Source organism: Manis javanica, chromosome 4 (genome assembly GCF_040802235.1).
Source record: "Manis javanica isolate MJ-LG chromosome 4, MJ_LKY, whole genome shotgun sequence".
In the NCBI taxonomy this organism is placed as follows: domain Eukaryota; kingdom Metazoa; phylum Chordata; class Mammalia; order Pholidota; family Manidae; genus Manis; species Manis javanica.
In genome coordinates this window covers 157113107-157131472 of record NC_133159.1, presented here as the reverse complement: position 1 = coordinate 157131472, position 18366 = coordinate 157113107, and the positions used below count along the sequence as shown (strand labels likewise).

The 18366-nt window shown below is 48.1% G+C and overlaps 1 protein-coding gene across 1 annotated transcript in view; it reads left to right on the top strand.

Annotated features, from left to right (window-relative positions):
* The window catches only part of IGF2BP1 (insulin like growth factor 2 mRNA binding protein 1), a 41050-nt gene extending 23230 nt beyond the window's left edge, over window positions 1-17820 (top strand). Inside the window, exons 5-15 of the mRNA XM_036999120.2 lie at window positions 2173-2236; window positions 3598-3879; window positions 4739-4873; window positions 5435-5557; window positions 6296-6431; window positions 7159-7281; window positions 7609-7728; window positions 8520-8594; window positions 9352-9483; window positions 9726-9839; window positions 11320-17820. Of these exons, the coding sequence (XP_036855015.1) occupies window positions 2173-2236; window positions 3598-3879; window positions 4739-4873; window positions 5435-5557; window positions 6296-6431; window positions 7159-7281; window positions 7609-7728; window positions 8520-8594; window positions 9352-9483; window positions 9726-9839; window positions 11320-11412 (1397 nt within the window). The 3' untranslated portion in view covers window positions 11413-17820. The remainder of the gene's footprint in view (window positions 1-2172; window positions 2237-3597; window positions 3880-4738; window positions 4874-5434; window positions 5558-6295; window positions 6432-7158; window positions 7282-7608; window positions 7729-8519; window positions 8595-9351; window positions 9484-9725; window positions 9840-11319) is intronic.
* Window positions 17821-18366: the final 546 nt, after the last annotated feature.

Here is an 18366-nt window from a genome sequence, read left to right as displayed (position 1 = left end):
CCCTTTTACTTTAAAAAGCTTCATGATTCTTTGTTATTGGATGGAATAATCAACTGGTTGCCTCGTTTTTTGTTAGAAGATCTGATTGTCAGTTACATGACTTTGTTTTGTTCTTTTAATTGAAGAATAGTTGACATACAATATTATTTGGTTTAAAGTGTACTGTATAGTGATTCAACAATTATCTGTCTACATTATTAAATGCTTATCACAGTAAGTAAGTTACCATCTCAGCTACATATCTTTGGTCAGTTAAAAAGCAGCGGATTTATTATTTCGTACATATTGATGGGCAGGTAAAACTTTTCAAGAGTGGGGTCCGCAGGAGGAGAAATAATAAATTTCTAGATTAGAAAACATTTGCTGTTATTTTTGAGGTTTCTCTACTGCTTATGATTATAAATTATTTTTCAGAGGAAATGAGCTGAAATGAAATAGAGAGCCTTTGGTTGGACATTAGGTAGACAAAATACAATTTGAGTTTGTAGATTTTTAGGAATACTCGATAATTACTTGGTCAAGATCTGAAATACTTATCTCCATGGTCTTTGTGGAAAGGGGCAATGTGTAACTCATTATAAATGATTAAAGTTTGCACAAAAGTAAAGTGCTGAATTAAACAGGTTCTTTCCTGCTCTAATCTGGTAGCTTGCCTTTTACCATAAGTTCAGGATATAGCTGGACGCACTGATAACCATTGCTCAGTACTGCTCACAGCTCAAACTAATGACTGAGGGTACTTCAGGACAAACAGCAAGAGTGAGCAGTGGCTTTGGGAGAACATGGTGAGCCTCATTAGGAGGCTCAGCAGGAGTCAACAGCAGTTGAAATCTATGCAGGGCTTACCAGGGAGCTGTAACATACCATATCAGGAGGGGGATACCTGTTACCCAGAGAGAACAGAATGGGAAACGTTTGATTTTGCTGGACAACAACAATCTTTAGTCTGCTCAAATGTCCCTTTCTAAGTGAGGTCCTTTTCTGTCTACCTATTTAAAGTTGCATCCCTTAGCACCAGTGATTCACCCAATTCATATTTCTCCACAGCATTCATCACCTAATTCTATAGAATTTGTATTTATAGTATCTATTGTGTCCTTCTAGAATGTAAGCTTCACAGAGGCAGAGGTTTTGTTGTTTTCGTTCACTACTGTATTTCCATTTAACTGGAAGATGATTCCTGCAGAATCTTCCTTGCCAGTGGAGTTCTCCTGCTGAAGACCAGAAGGGTGAAGAGTGGCCAGCCTTGAGGTTTTATGGCCAAGTGCCTTATCCTCAGTGTGGTGGGGGTAGAGACTTGATTCCTGCACTCGAGGGCTGAGTGGGCCAAGGGGACCCCAGATCACAAGATGATGCATAAGACAGAGGCTAATTGCATTAATTTGGAATGAGAAGTAAATGCCCAGATGGCCTGGAATTTTAATAGCCGGCCCAGTCTCCTCCCATAGGAAAGAGTATGTATGTATGATAATCAAAACAGAAAAGGTTGCTCATGATTAGAGCCAAGGACGTTGATGAGAATTAATGGCTGGTGTCATGAATCTGGGATGGCCTGAATGTGTGCATTTCCACTGCCAGATTGTTTAGAATACTCAGTCAGGAAATATTTTCCCCCTGGACTCCACAGCAGCCACTTCTGTCAGCCCATTGAGCTAAGTCACAATACACTTAACATTTGATGAGTGTATCCTTGTGGATTCTGTGTCCCCAAGTCATTTGGCCATATCCTAACAGACCATTTCTTGGGGTGTGTACTTCTAGAAATTGCTAATCTTACTCAGTGTGTGTTGATTTTTAACTAGTTTAACTTCCCAAGAGTAAATTTACCTCTCAGGGCAGTGTGTGTGCACTGCCTGTGTGTGTTCTCCTTGCTGCGTAACTCCTGAAGGTGACTACACCCTTTTGCTGCCCAGCTTGCTTGGAGGCTGCTTAGGGAAAATCTAAGGAAGACAGAAAAATGCAAGGAAGAGTGGTGGAATTTTCTAGTTCTGGTGAAAGGGTCCTAAAGGAGCATAAGGGGGAATATTTTGTCTGTCATTCAAGTATTTCCTAAGTTCATTTAAGTATTTCCCCCATCCTCATAAGCTGGAAGGACGAGCTTTTAGCACTGGGATTCATCCATGGCATCTCGAGATGTCTGCTCTAACTGTGGCCTCTGTTTTGCTTCCCCAGTGAACACTGAGAGTGAAACTGCCGTGGTGAACGTCACCTATTCCAACCGGGAACAGACCAGGCAGTGAGTGGGTTGGAATGTGGGGTAGGGAGGGTCTTTTTGGGGTATTGGGATGCTGAACCCCCTGCTTCTAAAGGGTTGAGGTCCAGGCAGGCAGGAGTTCCCACCTGGGCTGATACTGTGTAAGACAATCTCAGGTCAACTTGTGCTTTGGTTCAGGGATCTCAAAGGATAGCAAATTAGGGGGAGGGTCCCTAAGACTTCCCGGGAAACATGGGAAGTCCTTTAGGAGCAAAAGGTCGGTTTATGATAGGTCTCTAGTTGCGTTAGAATTGCAAGGTCTTTTGCTGTGTTGATGGCGCCATCTAGTGATAGTGAGGGGAACTGTGAGACCTGAGTGGGTATTAACATTAGGATGTGGCTGGGGCAGACATTTTACTGCGGGATTGCCATGAGCCCAGTTTATGCTTTCATAGTGTCCTCTTAGCCCCACTGCAGCCACATGTTCTACCTCCGTAGCCCTTTGGTTGAGCAGTTACACTTCTCACCCACTGGTACTGGCAGACCTGTGCAATTTATGCATTTCCTTGTTTACATCCACATCCTGCACTATTAGAACTTTTGCCACAGTTTGCTGTTAATGGCTGGCTGTCTTGTTTTTTCAGTGTGCTGCCTCTATCTCTTGTTGCCTCCAACGTAGTGACAACGTTGTAAAATCCCACCACGTTCACTAATACCGTTTTCTTTTAGGTGCCTCCTGGGTTCAGAAAATTCTGGAGGTCCTTGCTGTCCCCTGTGACCAATCTTTTGTCCTTAGCCTGGCTTTAAACATCATATCCACACCTGCTTAATCCCCACTGCCTGTTGTTGCCTTGTTGACATTTCTAGTGAGTGTCAGCCTCGGGGTCAGCCTTGAGAATGGACCATGCTTACCCCGTCCCTTCACTGCCAGTCAGTCATGTTTTGCAGACACCACAGATGTAAGCTCATGCTTTCAAGTAGTAAGCCCACTGTTTTGTCTCCAACTCTTAACTTCTTTTTCCATGGAGTTTCCTTAAACATGGAGGGCACTAGACTGAATAGGTGCAGAACCAACCAGTCTCTTTTCTTATCATGTTCTGTTTATTGTATTTACTCATTTATCATGAATCACATGGGATTCTTACATGAATAGTGATAGGTAGTTCTGGCTAAACTTAACAAGCAAATCCCAAAATTCAGTGGAAATAACTTAATGTTTCCCTTCTATGGCTTATGCCATTTAGAGTGGAACCTTCTGTAAGGCAGAGGGCGGGACAGGTTGCAGGGGATCATCTCCTTTTCTCTTAGTGTGTTCACATTGCAATGCAGTAGAATGCTTTCACATGGAAGGCATTTGGTGTGGTTGTCCTGGAATGACCAGTAGGTTCTTCTTCTGTCCTCAGAGCTATCATGAAGCTAAACGGCCACCAGCTGGAGAACCACGCCTTGAAGGTCTCCTACATTCCTGACGAGCAGATAGCACAGGGTCCTGAGAATGGGCGCCGAGGAGGCTTTGGCTCTCGGGGTCAGCCCCGCCAGGGTTCCCCTGTGGCAGCGGGAGCCCCAGCCAAGCAGCAACAAGTGGACATTCCCCTGCGGCTCCTGGTCCCCACCCAGTATGTGGGCGCCATCATTGGCAAAGAGGGTGCCACCATCCGCAACATCACAAAACAGACCCAGTCCAAGTGAGTCTTGGCTGCTGGGGGATGGGGGCAGGTGCCATGAAACACAGGCTGGTACCTGGGGAGGCCAGTACCTCCTGGAACACACTAAAGAGCTTCAACATTTACTTTGAGAAATGCTGCCTGGAATGTGTTCCCTTCTCTTCATTCAGGGGTCACTGCTTCCAGCTGCAGCCTCCTAGGAAGGTGGAATGAGCCTGAGGTGCACCATTTGGTCGTAGTGACTGGGCTGTGCACCTTGATTAGTAAGAAGGATTCTGTGATTTCTTGTAGAAAGTTTTATCAAGCAAACCTATCTTGGTGAGTCAGCCACTCTTTAGTGCTCTTTGAATTCAGCACCACTTACTGGTAACAACAGCGCTGTCCAGCCTGACCAAAGTCAGGTCCTTAGTGAGAGGTCAGGATTTCTCCCATTCATCACAACAGGCTTCTTTGCTAATCTTTACAGCTGATCAGGGTATTCTGTGGGAAAGAACTGGTCACATTATGTCCTTGTTCATAATACATCCTTATATTATTTCAATTTGGGCTAATGTGCCTTTCTTTTATAGTTGTTTCAAGGGTGAGATCCAGAATTCCTGGGGAAATGAAGCTGTAGAGCTGTGTGGGCTGTTCCCAACCCTACAGTCTTGTGATAGACACCATCATTCTCAACCACCACTTCCTGATTGAGACAGTTCAGTATAACAGGCTGGCCATATTTCCCTGTCCTTTCTCTGCCCTTCCCAATTCGATACTCGGCCTTGCTCCAAGAAGAGTAGGTTCTATGTCTGGCTGAGGAGTCGAGTTGTGCGGGCAGTGTGAAGTAGAGCATCCTGGTCTCATCAGGGACAGCTCACCTTCCTCGTCCTGTGGTCCCCAGGATAGACGTGCACAGGAAGGAGAATGCAGGCGCTGCAGAGAAGGCCATCAGCGTCCACTCAACCCCCGAGGGCTGCTCCTCTGCTTGTAAGATGATCTTGGAGATCATGCATAAGGAGGCAAAGGACACCAAAACGTAAGACTTCGGTTTTTCTTGGGACTTGGGGACTGCCGCCTTCCTCACCCTAACACAAACTTTTATTAGCAAGAAAACAAGATTAATAGGAGACATAGTTAAAAATTGTACAAAAGGATATAAACTGAGAAACAAAGTCCTCCTTCCTCCAAGTAGCACCTTGTATGTCCTGGCAATTCTGTGCACTCCCGGTGTGTGTATATATGTACACTGTGTATGTTTTAGCACAAGCAGGATCATGAACCTGCTGCCAGGACATACTGAGCTGACTTGTTTTTAGAGCTGAATCAAATAATATAGTATGTCCATTTTAAAGTATTCAAGTGGGATGAGTTTTACTATGCATATACCTTTAAAATAATCACAGTTAAGATAAGAACATACCCATCATCATTGTTCTTCGGTCCCTAAGCAGCCACTGAGCTGCTGATTTTTGCAATCTTGTAAAATGTAATGTTTTCCTGTGCTTTGTCCTGGGAGCCCCATGTCTGCGGTGGCATGAGGACCGAGTTGCAATGTGGTCCACTGTTTAAGGAGCTCTTGTTCCCGCTTCTTTCTAAGGGCTGACGAAGTTCCCCTGAAGATCCTGGCCCATAATAACTTTGTGGGGCGTCTCATTGGCAAGGAAGGGCGCAACCTGAAGAAAGTGGAGCAGGACACAGAGACCAAAATCACCATCTCCTCGTAAGACTCGCTCACACTTCCCTCTTGATGTGTGGGCCTTCTGGGGGGTCCAGGTTGGCAGTATTTCATTATTAAGCCTTAGTACTTGCCCCTTAAATTGGATGCAGTTTCTGTCTGAGAAGAAAAATCACAGAAGCTGCAGAGCATTTATCTCTTTAAGGGCTAGAGAGCTGCTGTTGAGGGTGCTGCCCTGAGCATCCTTCCCTGCTGGGCATCTACAGGAGAGGGTCTGCAGCAAGGAGCTGGGGTTTCGGGGCTTCAGGCATATGTACCAGGCTGTGAGAAGTGGACCAACCTAAGTCCTTACTGAGGGTAGAGCAAATATGCCTGATGTGGTAGCCTTGCTTCTCTGGGAGGGACTGAAGCTAAGGAGGTGGATTAACTCTTCTGCAGTTGCCATGCCTCCTCGTTTCATCAGAGATGGGCCTGTGAGCTAAGTAGCTGCTCTGTTCCAAAGAGGCGCAGAAAGTGCATTGCCTAGACCACTGGGGAAACTTCTGGTCCTGAGTGTCCTTGCTTCACCCCGTTGATGAAAACCAGTCTTGATTAGTTGCATTACAAATAGAGGGGTTTTGGTTGCATATTCTCATCTCCCTGCACCTTGTTCCCTGCCCTGGTCACAAACAAAAAGCCAGAGACCAAGAGCTATTGGCCAAAAGTTAAATAATTTGGAGAAAAGGTGTTGGTTCATCCTGGTGCTCCTCTGTCAGTGAAAGGTTGACTGCTTTTCTCCCCCAGGCTGCAGGACCTTACCCTCTACAACCCCGAGAGGACCATCACTGTGAAGGGGGCCATTGAGAACTGCTGCAGGGCTGAGCAGGAGATCATGAAGAAAGTTCGGGAGGCCTATGAGAATGATGTGGCTGCCATGAGTGTGAGTGCACAGCCTTCTCTGAGTCGGAGCCACAGCAGAAGTGGGTCTCCATGAGGGGCGGGCAAGCCACATCCTCTGTGGTCTGGTAGCACTTAACTTTGTTGTTGGATTTCTAGTCATCAAAATTTCTAAAATTTAACTAATGGGAGACTTCATCTGATTCTTGGGATGGGGATGGGGGTTTAATCTGGGGCTTCAGGGTCTGTGGTCTTCCTGTAAAATTTGTGTTTGTGTGCACGTTAGTGGAAAGGGAGGGGGTCTGCAATTTTCATCTGATTTTTAAACAGGAGTGAGGATGTGGGGTGTGAAACCAAAAAGGCGAGTCCAAGAAGTCAAACAGATCTGTCTCTGCCACTTCTCATAGCAATGTTCCAGTTCAGGGCCATGAGTCTGTCACCTCCTGTCTCTTACCAGTGGATAAACAACCAGACAGGAAGGACATTTGAGGCATAAAACTGTTGGCTTTTCTGGTTCGAGTTAGTTGCTAGTTCTTGGTCCAGTGAGAGTATAACATCACAACTCCACACCTGGAGCGTGTGTATGTGTGTGAGCGTGTGTATGTGTATGAGCGTGTTTGAAGACCAGAGGGCAGGTGGGTTTTACATAAAAGCATGTATTTCTGTCTTTGGCCCATCTCCCTGGGGGCGCTTGCCCTCTGGGTTTTTGCCTGGGGCCGCCCCAGGTCCCATCAGGATGAGCCAACCTCCCTCTTTCCTTTCTTCCCCAGCTGCAGTCTCATCTCATCCCTGGCCTAAACTTGGCAGCTGTAGGGCTTTTCCCAGCCTCATCTAGTGCAGTTCCGCCACCTCCCAGCAGCGTCACTGGAGCTGCTCCCTACAGCTCCTTTATGGTAGGTGCAAGGTCTCCCTACAGTGGACCCAGCCCGACAGTGCCGCCTTTTGCATCCAACTTCCTGTGGGAGCCTGATGCTGGGGAATTTGCAGGGAAAGGGAAGGGAGGGCTGGGGATGGCCCTTCAGTGCTCCCAGCCCCCGGCACCCACCCTTCAGAACGTTAGCCCCTGGATGGCAGCCTGTGCTGTCCAGTTTCTTTGCTTTATTCCTGCCGGGAACAGGGAGAGCTGGAGAGGTGTAGTCCAGGTCGGCTGCTGGCTGCCACACCTCTTTGTCCTGGAGGGGTTTGGGGCATGCCCGTTGGTAACACACCTGTCTTGGCAGCAGGCTCCAGAGCAGGAGATGGTGCAGGTGTTCATCCCCGCTCAGGCAGTGGGCGCCATCATCGGCAAGAAGGGACAGCACATCAAACAGCTTTCCCGCTTCGCCAGTGCCTCCATCAAGGTGACTTGCTCTGCCTTCTTCCAGTTTCTGGGGGAGGAAGGGTGCTCTGCTTCCATCACCCTCTGCATTTGTTCCCAGATGCTCCATCTGCAGGTGTTGGGACCTTTCCCCTGTGGGATGACAGTCTCTTAGTTTCTGGCCCCGTGTGGCCCTCTGTGGAATGCCTCCTGAATTCCTGGGCTGTCAGGCTAGGGAAGAGGTAGTGTTGTAGCATACAGACCATAGGTGCAGGCATAAACTCAACCTGGGGCCAGTCCCAGCCCCTCAGCTATAGGACCCAGGCCTCAGTTTCCTCCTTAGTACAATAGTCATCACAGTGCTATGAAGCCATGCAGCCAGAGCCCCTGCCCTGCCAATGCTTGGTGCATAGTGACTTTCACCTTTGCTGGCCAGGGTCCGGAGTGGGGAGAGAGGAGAGTCTGTTGTAGGGAACAAAGGTGCTACATTTCCCAGTGCTAAGTCTGTTTTTGTGCTCGTGAAGGGGCAGCGAGTGCTCTTTGGTGTGCTCACTGCCCCAGCCCCACGCCCCTCCCATAGCATGGCTTACCTGAGACCCCAGGAGATTGGGCAGGGAGATGGGCGGGGAGGCCCTCCTGAGAAAATGGCACTGGAACAAACCTGCAGGTGCCCTCATAGCCGTGTTGGTGCAGGAGCAGTGACCTGGGGTGTTCAGGGCGTCTGTTCTCCCTTCCCTAGCCCTCAGACGCGGTAGTGCAAGTAGGGGCGTGTGTGAGGGGTCTGGAGGGGGTGGAAGTAAAGGGCATCCCTTTGACCAGCTATTTGCTTTGTAGATTGCTCCTCCTGAAACTCCTGACTCCAAAGTTCGTATGGTCATCATCACTGGACCCCCAGAGGCCCAATTCAAGGTTCTGATTTTTATTTTCCCAGGCTGCAGAGGGGAATTGAGGTTGGGTGGGATCGCAAATCTCCATCACATTTTTAAGCTTCCCTGCAAGATACAGGGCTGCAAGGTTGCTTTCAAATTGGCATCAAAGTTAATTTCTGTTGACTGAGACTTACTCCTTCTTTCCTGGCAGTGAGCAGGAATATGGTGGAGAAGCAAGTCTGAGGGCTTCTTCCTTCCTCTATTATGAGTTACTAATGAAGGCCTTTGCCAAATTCCCTTCTCTCCTTTATGCTCCCACTACATCCTTAGGTTCTTAAACTTGTAGTCAGAAAGCCACAGGGGTAACAGTTTATCTGACAGAAGCAGGGATGGAGAACGGACAGCTCCCTAGGCTCTGCAGTGTCCAACAGCCTGCCTCTGAGTGACTCAGTCAGCTGCCTGCTCCTTAGCTTTATTGCTTGAATTGCTAGTCACTTCTGTGTCTGAATAAACGCAATCATCCCAGTCCCATAGGTCAGGTTTGTAGCTTATGAATTATGTTCCTCTGGAAAGTAGTGTTCAGTTAGCCCACCCAGGTTCTTTAGTTATTATACGTAAGCAGACTGAGCACTGACAGGGCAACACTGTTGACCTAGTCATACCCCCCGGTGTAGATGATTGATCCACCCTGGGGTGGGCCTGTGAGCTAGATGAGGACGGGGTGGAGCTTGGGGGCCATGTTCCCCCTTTGGCAGACATGCCTGGCCTGCCGATTAACAATGACCTTTTCTTCTCAGGCTCAGGGAAGAATTTATGGAAAACTCAAGGAGGAGAACTTCTTTGGTCCCAAGGAGGAAGTAAAGCTGGAGACCCATATCCGGGTCCCAGCATCAGCAGCTGGCCGGGTCATTGGCAAGGGCGGCAAAACGGTGAGCTGTGAGGGCCAGACTGGGAGCTCTGGACGTTAGTCCCAAGGCCAGCAGCTTTGACCTGACCTTCCGCTCTCCCACCGTGCTCACTCTTAGGGCTGAACCTTAGGACTCCTAATTTGCCCATTTACTTTATTCTACTCCTGATCTAGTGACCCACCTCTTTTCCCTCCTTCCAATCCCATCCATGCTTTCTTGATGGCACAGTGAGCTCCTCTTTGCCCCATCTCCCACCTCCCCAGGTGAATGAGTTGCAGAATTTAACAGCAGCTGAGGTGGTGGTGCCAAGAGACCAGACACCAGATGAGAATGACCAGGTCATCGTCAAGATCATCGGGCATTTTTATGCCAGCCAGGTACATACGGTGCTCCCCAGTCCTGGGAGGGCAATAGGAGCCCAGGGTCAGAGAAGCAAGCCTCCCGAGGTTGTCCCACCTGACCACGACAAGGCACTCTTCTTGAGGGTGTTAGGAGCATGGTGTGTACATGTTCAGTTGTCTTCTGAGACTGTAGGAATGGTTTGATAACTTTGATGCATAGTATATTTTACATATAGTAACTGATTTATTATATATTAATAGTGTTATCTATTGTCTACCCGTAGTCTTTCCGTAACACCTTTTGCACTGAATAAGAAAGGAAATTGGTATTATTCACCACCCAAGCCAGTCATGTTCATGGAATAATTATAACAGTAATAATTTTTTATAATCTTTTTCCAAAGCCAGAATGACTGCTCTGTCCCGGCTCCAGCTCTTCTCTCTGCCCCCACCCCCTTCTCATTCCAGAACCCACCTTCCATGCACTGCTTCCAGCAAGCCTGGCAGCACTGCCTTGCTTTGGGACTGACCCCAGAGTCTGGTAGGAAAGGCAGATGCCAGGTCAAATGTCTGAGCCTCAAGAAGTTTAAGAAAGTATTATGATTGAAAGCTATTCTTAAAACACCCTAGTGTTGGAATTAGAAGGGATGTGAGACATAACCTCTTCCATTCACAGAGGATAAGAATGTCACAGCTCACCTGTGGCCCACCTGATGCTGCTCAAGCAGTCAAGGGCAAAGCAGGACCCCAGAACCTGGGCTGTTGGCTTTCAGTGGACTGTGACTGTGTAGTGCCAGGAACATGGGTTTTAGAGTCCAAGGGCTCCCCGGGTGGCCTTTCTGCTGCATGACCTTGGATATAAAGCAACTTTCCTTACAACCCTTTGAGAAGCATTAATAAGAGGCACAGTAACAGCTAAGATTTATGGATGCTGCTTCTGATACACACCAAGCACTGTTCTATGTAGTTTACCTATATTTAACCGTCTGATCCCACAACGACCTCATTTTACAAATGAGAAGTATGAGATTTAAGAGGGTAGATGATACATCCAAGGAGGCACAGAGCCAGGATGTGTTAAATACTGAAGTGGGAACATTGTTAGAATGAAAATTAAGTGAAAACAGAACATGTAGTGGAGTTGTGATTTGTGATGATGCCCCTTCATTTATGGCCCCCTGGTGGCACTGTCTCTGGAAACTCTAGTAGGAGGTCCATTTTGGGACCTCAAATCAGTGATAGGTGTGCCAACTTTGTCAGGTTTTAAATTATGATGAAGGAGTTTATATAATTTCTCCTTCCTTCCCAACTCCCCTACTTCTATTGTCCATTAGGTGCTCAGACTCCGGAGGCAGACAAACAAGATCAGGCTAACCCACAGTCTTACTCTTTCTTCTCAATCAATCCCTTCTGACCTACTGTGTTTGTTGCTGTGTCGAGATCTCGATGGCCTCTTCCCACGTAAGGCTGTCTCCTCACCTTTGGAGGTCCTCATTCTTGCCTCTTAATTCTGCAGATGGCTCAGCGGAAGATTCGAGACATCCTGGCCCAAGTTAAACAGCTGCACCAAAAGGGACAGAGTAACCAAGCCCAGGCTCGGAGGAAGTGACCAACCCCTTCCTCCTATGTCAATGCAAGGGCAACGGGCTGAAATTGAGAGCGCGTTCTCCCCAGCAGGCCTGAGAATGTGGGAATCAGGGACACTTGGGCTGGGATATAGATCAGGTTTTCCCACTTGCTTGAGAAAGATGCTCCAGTGAGGAACCCTGATCTCTTGGCCCCAAACACCCAACCAATTGGCCAAACACTGCCCAGTCCTCAGGGTGTCACCATGGAAATTCTAGCTCAGGGTGCTTTTAAATGTGGATTGTGTAGTTCTCCAGGTCCCACTGAGAAGGGTGGGTCAGGTCCCAGTGAGAAGAGGAATTTCCTTCAGGTTTTTAAAACATGCAGAGGGGTGTTTTAATCATCCTCAAAGGATGAATGGTTTACTACTTGAGCCTAAAGTCCTAGCCTTTTCCTGCTTGGTTTATTGATTAAAACACCTACCTCCGTTCTCGTGTCCTGATACAGCCTCTTCCTATATTCACACTAACTGCTTTATCTTTACTGCTACCAGAAAAAGTGGGGACCAGTGCATTCCTCTGCTTACATTGATTTAAAGGGAGAAGACAAGTCAACCTCTGAGTTTTATTCTAATCCCTCCCTAACCAGACAGTAGGAATAGCAAGGAGTAAAGAATGAGGGAGAAATATTAAAATACATAGTAATCCACGTTTAAAAGGAGTGCCCTTGTGGCTGATCTATTCCACCATCTTGAAAAATTGGCAAAATTAAAAATTTCCCCAGTCTGTTGGGGCTTCCCCACCATGATTCTGAGCTCCATTCATGTCCCTCTAACCATATGGGTCCCACGTCATATCCAGGTGTACATGAGGGGCTGACCACTGTACTGTCCCTGATTCCCATCATTCTCAGGCAGATTTTATATTTTTTTAAAGTCTATTTTAATGATTGGATATGAGCACTGGGAAGGGGACACTAACTCCCCTTGATAAAGTCTCAGTTCCATGGAGGACTTGAGTGGCCCCAAAGGCTGCCACTGTGCCCTCCCCCCAGCCCATGTGCTCCTGTCAGGGCTGGTTCCCAGAGGCGGGTTGCGGGGCACTCCCCCCCCACGGCACTGTTCCCTTGGTGGTGGTGGGATGTGGAACCCAACCCTGAGCTCCCGATAAAGCTTAAGTCCATCATCTGGCATATATTAATGAGTATTCAGTAAATTGGAGAGTATCTTCTTCTGTTTTATTCTAGTGTCATATATAACTGATGGCTTCTGCCTCCACGAATCATTGGCATGATGAAAGGTGTGCCTAGAAAACAATTCAAAATGTCAGCAACATTATGCACAAAGGGTAAATAAGCTTAATTTATTAATTCACCAGGCTCATGGAGATTCTGTTTGAAGTGCAGCAGCCATCAGTTAAATGAGGTTAGGCCTCCCCTCCTAATCTCCTGATTGTCAGTACATATTGGCCAGGCGGTGCACTTTAGCTACCGTGGACAATGCTTTCAAGTGTGCTGGGAAGGGAGGAAGGCCTCTCTGCATGTGGAGAAGCCCATGCATGGGGTCCCCTCCTTCAGACATTGCAACAGTAAGGACTAGACAACAGTGACCCGTGGGCGGAGTCAGTCAGGTGATGCTGTGCGCCAAACAAACTACCTCAAGGTATGAAGTTACCTCAGCAATTACTTTCCTTTTTGTTCCCCCAACCTCATATTTTTTTTAATCTTTTTTTTTCTTTGCGGCTTGCTGATATTTTATATAAAAAGAAAAGCAAAGCTAAAGAGAAGCTGATAGTCTTGAATATTTTATTTTTTTAATGAAAAGTAAAAAAATGAGAAAGTTATGTTTCATAATTTCTTACAACGTGAGCCAGCATAACCCTTGAGGAACTCTCTATGGAGAACAGGCCCTGTGTGTGGGAAAGGCAGCGGGGGCCGGCTCCTTGGGAGGAGGCTGGGCTGGGAGGGAAGGCCGCGGCCCGGGAGAGCTCAGTGGGGCCCTCATCTCTGACTTGCAGGTTCCCAAGCTGCCGGCCTCCTTCTGGAAATCCTGCCTGATGGGATTAAGAGGCCTAGCAAAGCAGAGGGCCCCGTGGTTAAAGACAGTCTGAACAACGGGCCCGTGGGCTTCCCTCTCCCTTTGGTTAAAAGGGCATCCCGGCTGGTTTTTTCCACCAGTGGTGCTGTTGAGTATTTTAATCTATTGCCTCCGTTTTATCGAGGAGAGAAATGATAACTAAAGAACATATCCCTTTAAAAAGCTCTATTTCTCTGTCAAAAAAAATGGGAGTCAAGATACCCTTGGTGGGAGAGACAGCCACCCTGTCACCTTTAGAGAGGCCCACCTGGTTTGTCATTGCAATGCCTTTTTTTGTGTTGCTTCATTTCAACCCCAGCTTGCTATTCTCAGTCTGTATCATAGACCAAGGAACAGACAGATAACTGTCCCCTCTGTCTCCCATGTTCTGGAGGTTGAGCTGATTGATTGTAAGGGAGGACCCATGGTAAAGGAATTCTTGACTTAAAAGTGGTGGGTGGCAAGGAGGGAGAAGTAGGGAATGTGGGGGTGTGACCGGGGACAGGTTCCTGTCTTACTCCTCCCTCCCTATGACAGTCCTCTCTAGGCCCCAGAGCTGTCTTATACCCAGAGAGAGGTGGAAGCAGGAAATCTTTGAGGGACAATAGCAGGCCAGTATAATTGAGCTTCCCATCTGTTCTAACCACAAAAAAGGGTAGGCTCTCTCAACTTCCAACTCTGGCTCTATATGCTTTATCCCAAAACAAAGCAGATAATGTTCAGACATCGGCCATTTAGTGATTTAAAGCAAATTTCCAGCAGCAAGCATGCTTTGATATCTGGTTGAAACTCTACCATCAAAGGAAAAATACCCACACAGTACCTGAAATGTGATTGTTGCAGTGTCCGCTTTCCTTGGGGTCCTGCTCCCTTCACACTGTCAGCCCACATCCTTTTCTTTGGCTGATTGAGCTCCCCAAAGAGACCAGGAAGTGTGGCAGAGAGGTGGTCACACACAACATGGATTAGGCACGGCTGCCTTCCCTGCTCACATTAGCCCGGCAGGAAAATTGTGAAAGTTAAAACTAGCAGAAAGCAAAAGGAATATGGTTTGGTGGTTAAGGGTTAGCAGGATAAAGGGCCAGTTCTGGTGGGTTCACCTTTGACCCGTAGGCTAGGTCTAGGCAGCGTTTCCTTGCTCTCCTGCATATCACCTCCACTTCCCATCCTCGGTGAGATAACAAGCTAACGTGAAAGGCACTTGGGAGATTCGGATAATCTGAGAAAAGCGACTTTTAAAAGACTGCTTCTGTACTCTAAGATATATATGTGTGTGTGTGTGCTACATATATATTTTTAAGAAAGGACCATCTTTAGGATATATTTTTTAACTCTGTGGAACACAAAAACCAAAATGGTTTGATCCACTGACTTTGAAGCTGCATCTGACAGTTACACCCCGATGGCTTTAATCCCTTCTAGGGGCGTTTCCGTTTGCAGTTTGGGTTGTGGACTGGGCTCCTGGGAGGGGTGTGGGTGGGAGAGAGCCACGTGTAGGGACAGGGAGTCTGTCACCTTCTACCCTTTCTTCCCCTCCTCACGGTCCTTCTCAGTCTTTTTTCCTTTCCCCTGAGCTCTCCACTTCTGGGGGCAGTTGGGAGCTATGCTATTAGTTATGCCTCCCTATTGGCAGTAAAGACCCCATGTAAAACCCAGAGAACACTGGAGGGGAATACTCCAGGAGGTTCTACGTGTCCGTTTTCCTCTGTGCCAAAGACAGACAGAGGCTGAGAGAGGCCATTTCTGAATCAAAGCAGCAGCCATCTTCTGACACACACCTGGGCTGTCTGAGAGGAGGAGGGCTCCCGGAAACCGTGCGAGCCGAGGACAAGGTCCTTCCCTTCTGAGGCTCCTGGGGGATGTGGGGGCAGTACTTGCCAGGGGGTCAGGAGCTGAGAAAAGGGGTCTGTTGGCTCCTGGTTGCACTTTGGGGAAGGAGGGGAAGTTGGGGCTTCTCCGTGTGGGACCGCTCTCTGTCCCCTGCCCCCACTGCAGAGATAGCACGCAAGTTCCCTTCAGGCCTGGCAGACTGGCAGTGAGGAGGGGCCTCAGTTAGCTCTCAAGGGTGCCTTCCCCTCCTCCCACCCCAGACATACTCTGCCAAACTGGGAACCAGCAGTGCTGTAACTACCTCAGAGCCCCGAGGCACCGCCTGAGCTTTCCAAGCCAGCGCCCCTCCCGGTCCCCCTCCTCCCACCCCTCCTCCAGGGGTGGGGGGTCTCCTCCTCCTCTCATTCTCCTGAAGTGTTTGCGGGGAGATCCAAGTGGCTCTAACATTCAAACTATTCAACTGTTTTGCCTGTTTGTTGAAAACTGGTGGAAGGAAAACAGCACAGCCTGACAACAGTGATGGCAGGAAAATGGAAGAAAAATCCTCAGTGCCTGGGGACAGAAAGCCGTTTCCCTTCCAAACAGTTGATGACTTAGATGCAGAACATTTCTCCTGTATTCAGACTTAGAGTAACACCAGCTGAAAACTTCAGTTCCCTTCCTTTGAGTACATAAGGCTTCTGTATGGGGGTACAGGATGGGGACGAGGCCTCATGACCGAAGGTGGGTTTAAAGGGCCCTGTGCACCTCCTGGGGGCACAGCCTGATGGCACCGCTATGGGTGCCTTAGTGTGGTTGAATCTGGACTGACAAGACAAAAGAAATTGTTTTTCTTAAATGGAATAGCAGGAAGCTCCTTGGGAGCACGAGTTTGGAGTAACTACAGGTAATACATGTTACGAGTGTAAATGGAGTAACTACCTCAATCCTTACAGTAAGATTGGACGCAAGGGCAGGGACTCGCACGAGGGTGAGAATCCCAGCCAGGAGACGTGCGTGGAGGCTTGTGCCACAGCAGGCCATTCTTGAGGAACAGGCCTGCCAGAGCCCCGGCCGAGAGGGCTGGCCCTTAGGTCCCTCTTTCTGCCTTCCTTGCCCTGGAGTTCCATGCTTCACCCCTTTTCCCCTCCAGCTTGTCCCCCGTCTCGCCAGCTATATCTTGTTGGACCAGAGGGTAAGGAGAGGAATTGCCTCCTTTTCCTCCCAGAGGGGACTGGCTGGAGGTGGTGTCCTGGGGCTTGGCCATGACCCGTCACTCAGCCCCTAAGTTAGGAAGCCTGGGGAAGCCAGAGCCCAGACCTCTTCAACAGGGTTTCTTTGAGATGCTCCACCTCCACTCTGCCCCCCTGTCAGCCTTCATGGGGACAGCTGGCTCCAGGAGAAGAGGTGGTGCCGACTCCTTTGTCCTGAGAGTCTGAGGCCCAGGCTGCTCAGGCGTCTTTGTAGTCGGGAGCTCCACCGAGCATCCCGGCCCCTCCCCGCCCTCTAAAGGACCTCCTCATAGAAGCCCCATTTCACTTTTGTTTTATCTACCTCTTAGCAAGACAATAGAGATAAATTAGGTAGTGGCAGCTCCACTTGTTTAGGTTAGGGGGGGGAAAAGATTTCTTTTTCCAAAGGAAAAAAAAAATATTACCTTAAAAATGCTTTCCAAAAAATTTAAAAAACCAAAAAAAATTTTTAAAAAAAGGCATTTTCCAGTGATCACTGGATTGTTTTAATTCCCCAGACTTTTCTCTTTTTTTTCCCCCGTAAATAAGTTTCACTCTTTGGTGAGTCCACTAAGAGACAGTGCTGTTCTGACAGGTACAGCTTGCAAGCCCCCCCCCTGCTCACCCTTCCCCCGCACCTCCTGCCAGTGTCCTGCCTGTGCATCCTTCCCTGTTCCCCCGTCAGCCAGGTGACCGGCTGCCACCCCAACCAAGAACAAAGGCTTTGTGTGGGTTGGGTGCTTAAGTCTTGACTCACCATTTTACCCTGGGGAATGGGGCTTGGGAGGGGGGGCGCTTTTCACACTTGATGTAAATTTTATGGAATCCCCTGCAATGTTGTGAAAGTGTTCAAAATGAATTTCAGCAGATACAAGTGAGTTAGCATAAGGAAGAAACATCCTCTACCACCATTTGGATTCTCCCCATTCTCCAGCATCTTGAACTTGGTCTCAAGAACCAGAGTAAGAAGAGCCCCTCGCCTGAGGCAAAATGAAGCGGTATTCTGAGATACAATGAGACGTGTATTGTTATGAGTGTGAATCCTGGTGGGGTCTGGAGCTCCTGCTTGTGAATGCGCTACCCTATTCTGTAATTGCAGCCACTTTGAAAATTGTACTTTGCTGGAAATCTGCCAGCCATCATCACCCAGATTTCGATTGTACCCTCTCTCCCACCTTTAATCTGTTCTTTCCTTTGCCTGGGTGGGTGAGCCAGCTGGCTCAGACTTTTGGAGTTTGCTCTTCTGGTGGGTGAGCACTCTAGTTTTCCTTCCCATGAAGGCTTTTTCAGCCACAAACCACTTCATTTCGTTCGCTGTTTGATTTTCAAAATAAAAGGAAACTTATATTGAAAGCTGAGTGTGTCTGTGTCTCAGGGTTTCTGGGGGTCTGGTAGCTGAGATACTCAGACCTTCAGGGGTTAACCTCCCATGTGACAGCCCTCGTTACCAGGGGCCAGTCACTCAAGTGCAAAGGGAGGCATTTTTCTTATATTTACAGGACAGCTAACGGAGTGCTTTTAAATGGTGCCTTGGTCTTAATTTCCTCTGCATATTGGAATAAGGCCTCCACCACTAAAGATGTTGCAAATCACTGCAGCAGTCACAATTGCCCTGGAAGTTGCTCTTCCTGACACCTACCCTGAGAAACGCTACACAAACATCTTTTTCTTTCTGGGTTTCCTAGAAAGGTAGCTTAGGTCACCAGCTACTGTGGCCCTGTTGTGTCCTATTTTTTTCCTTTTTGAAGGCCAGATTGGTGGAGCAACAGCCTCAGGACATCCTGGACTTCTAGCCTGGCTCTCCTGATTCTTGGTCCAGCCCTTGGCACTGTATCAGATATCTGTCTTTCAAAGATGATATGATAGTACTGGGCAACATCAT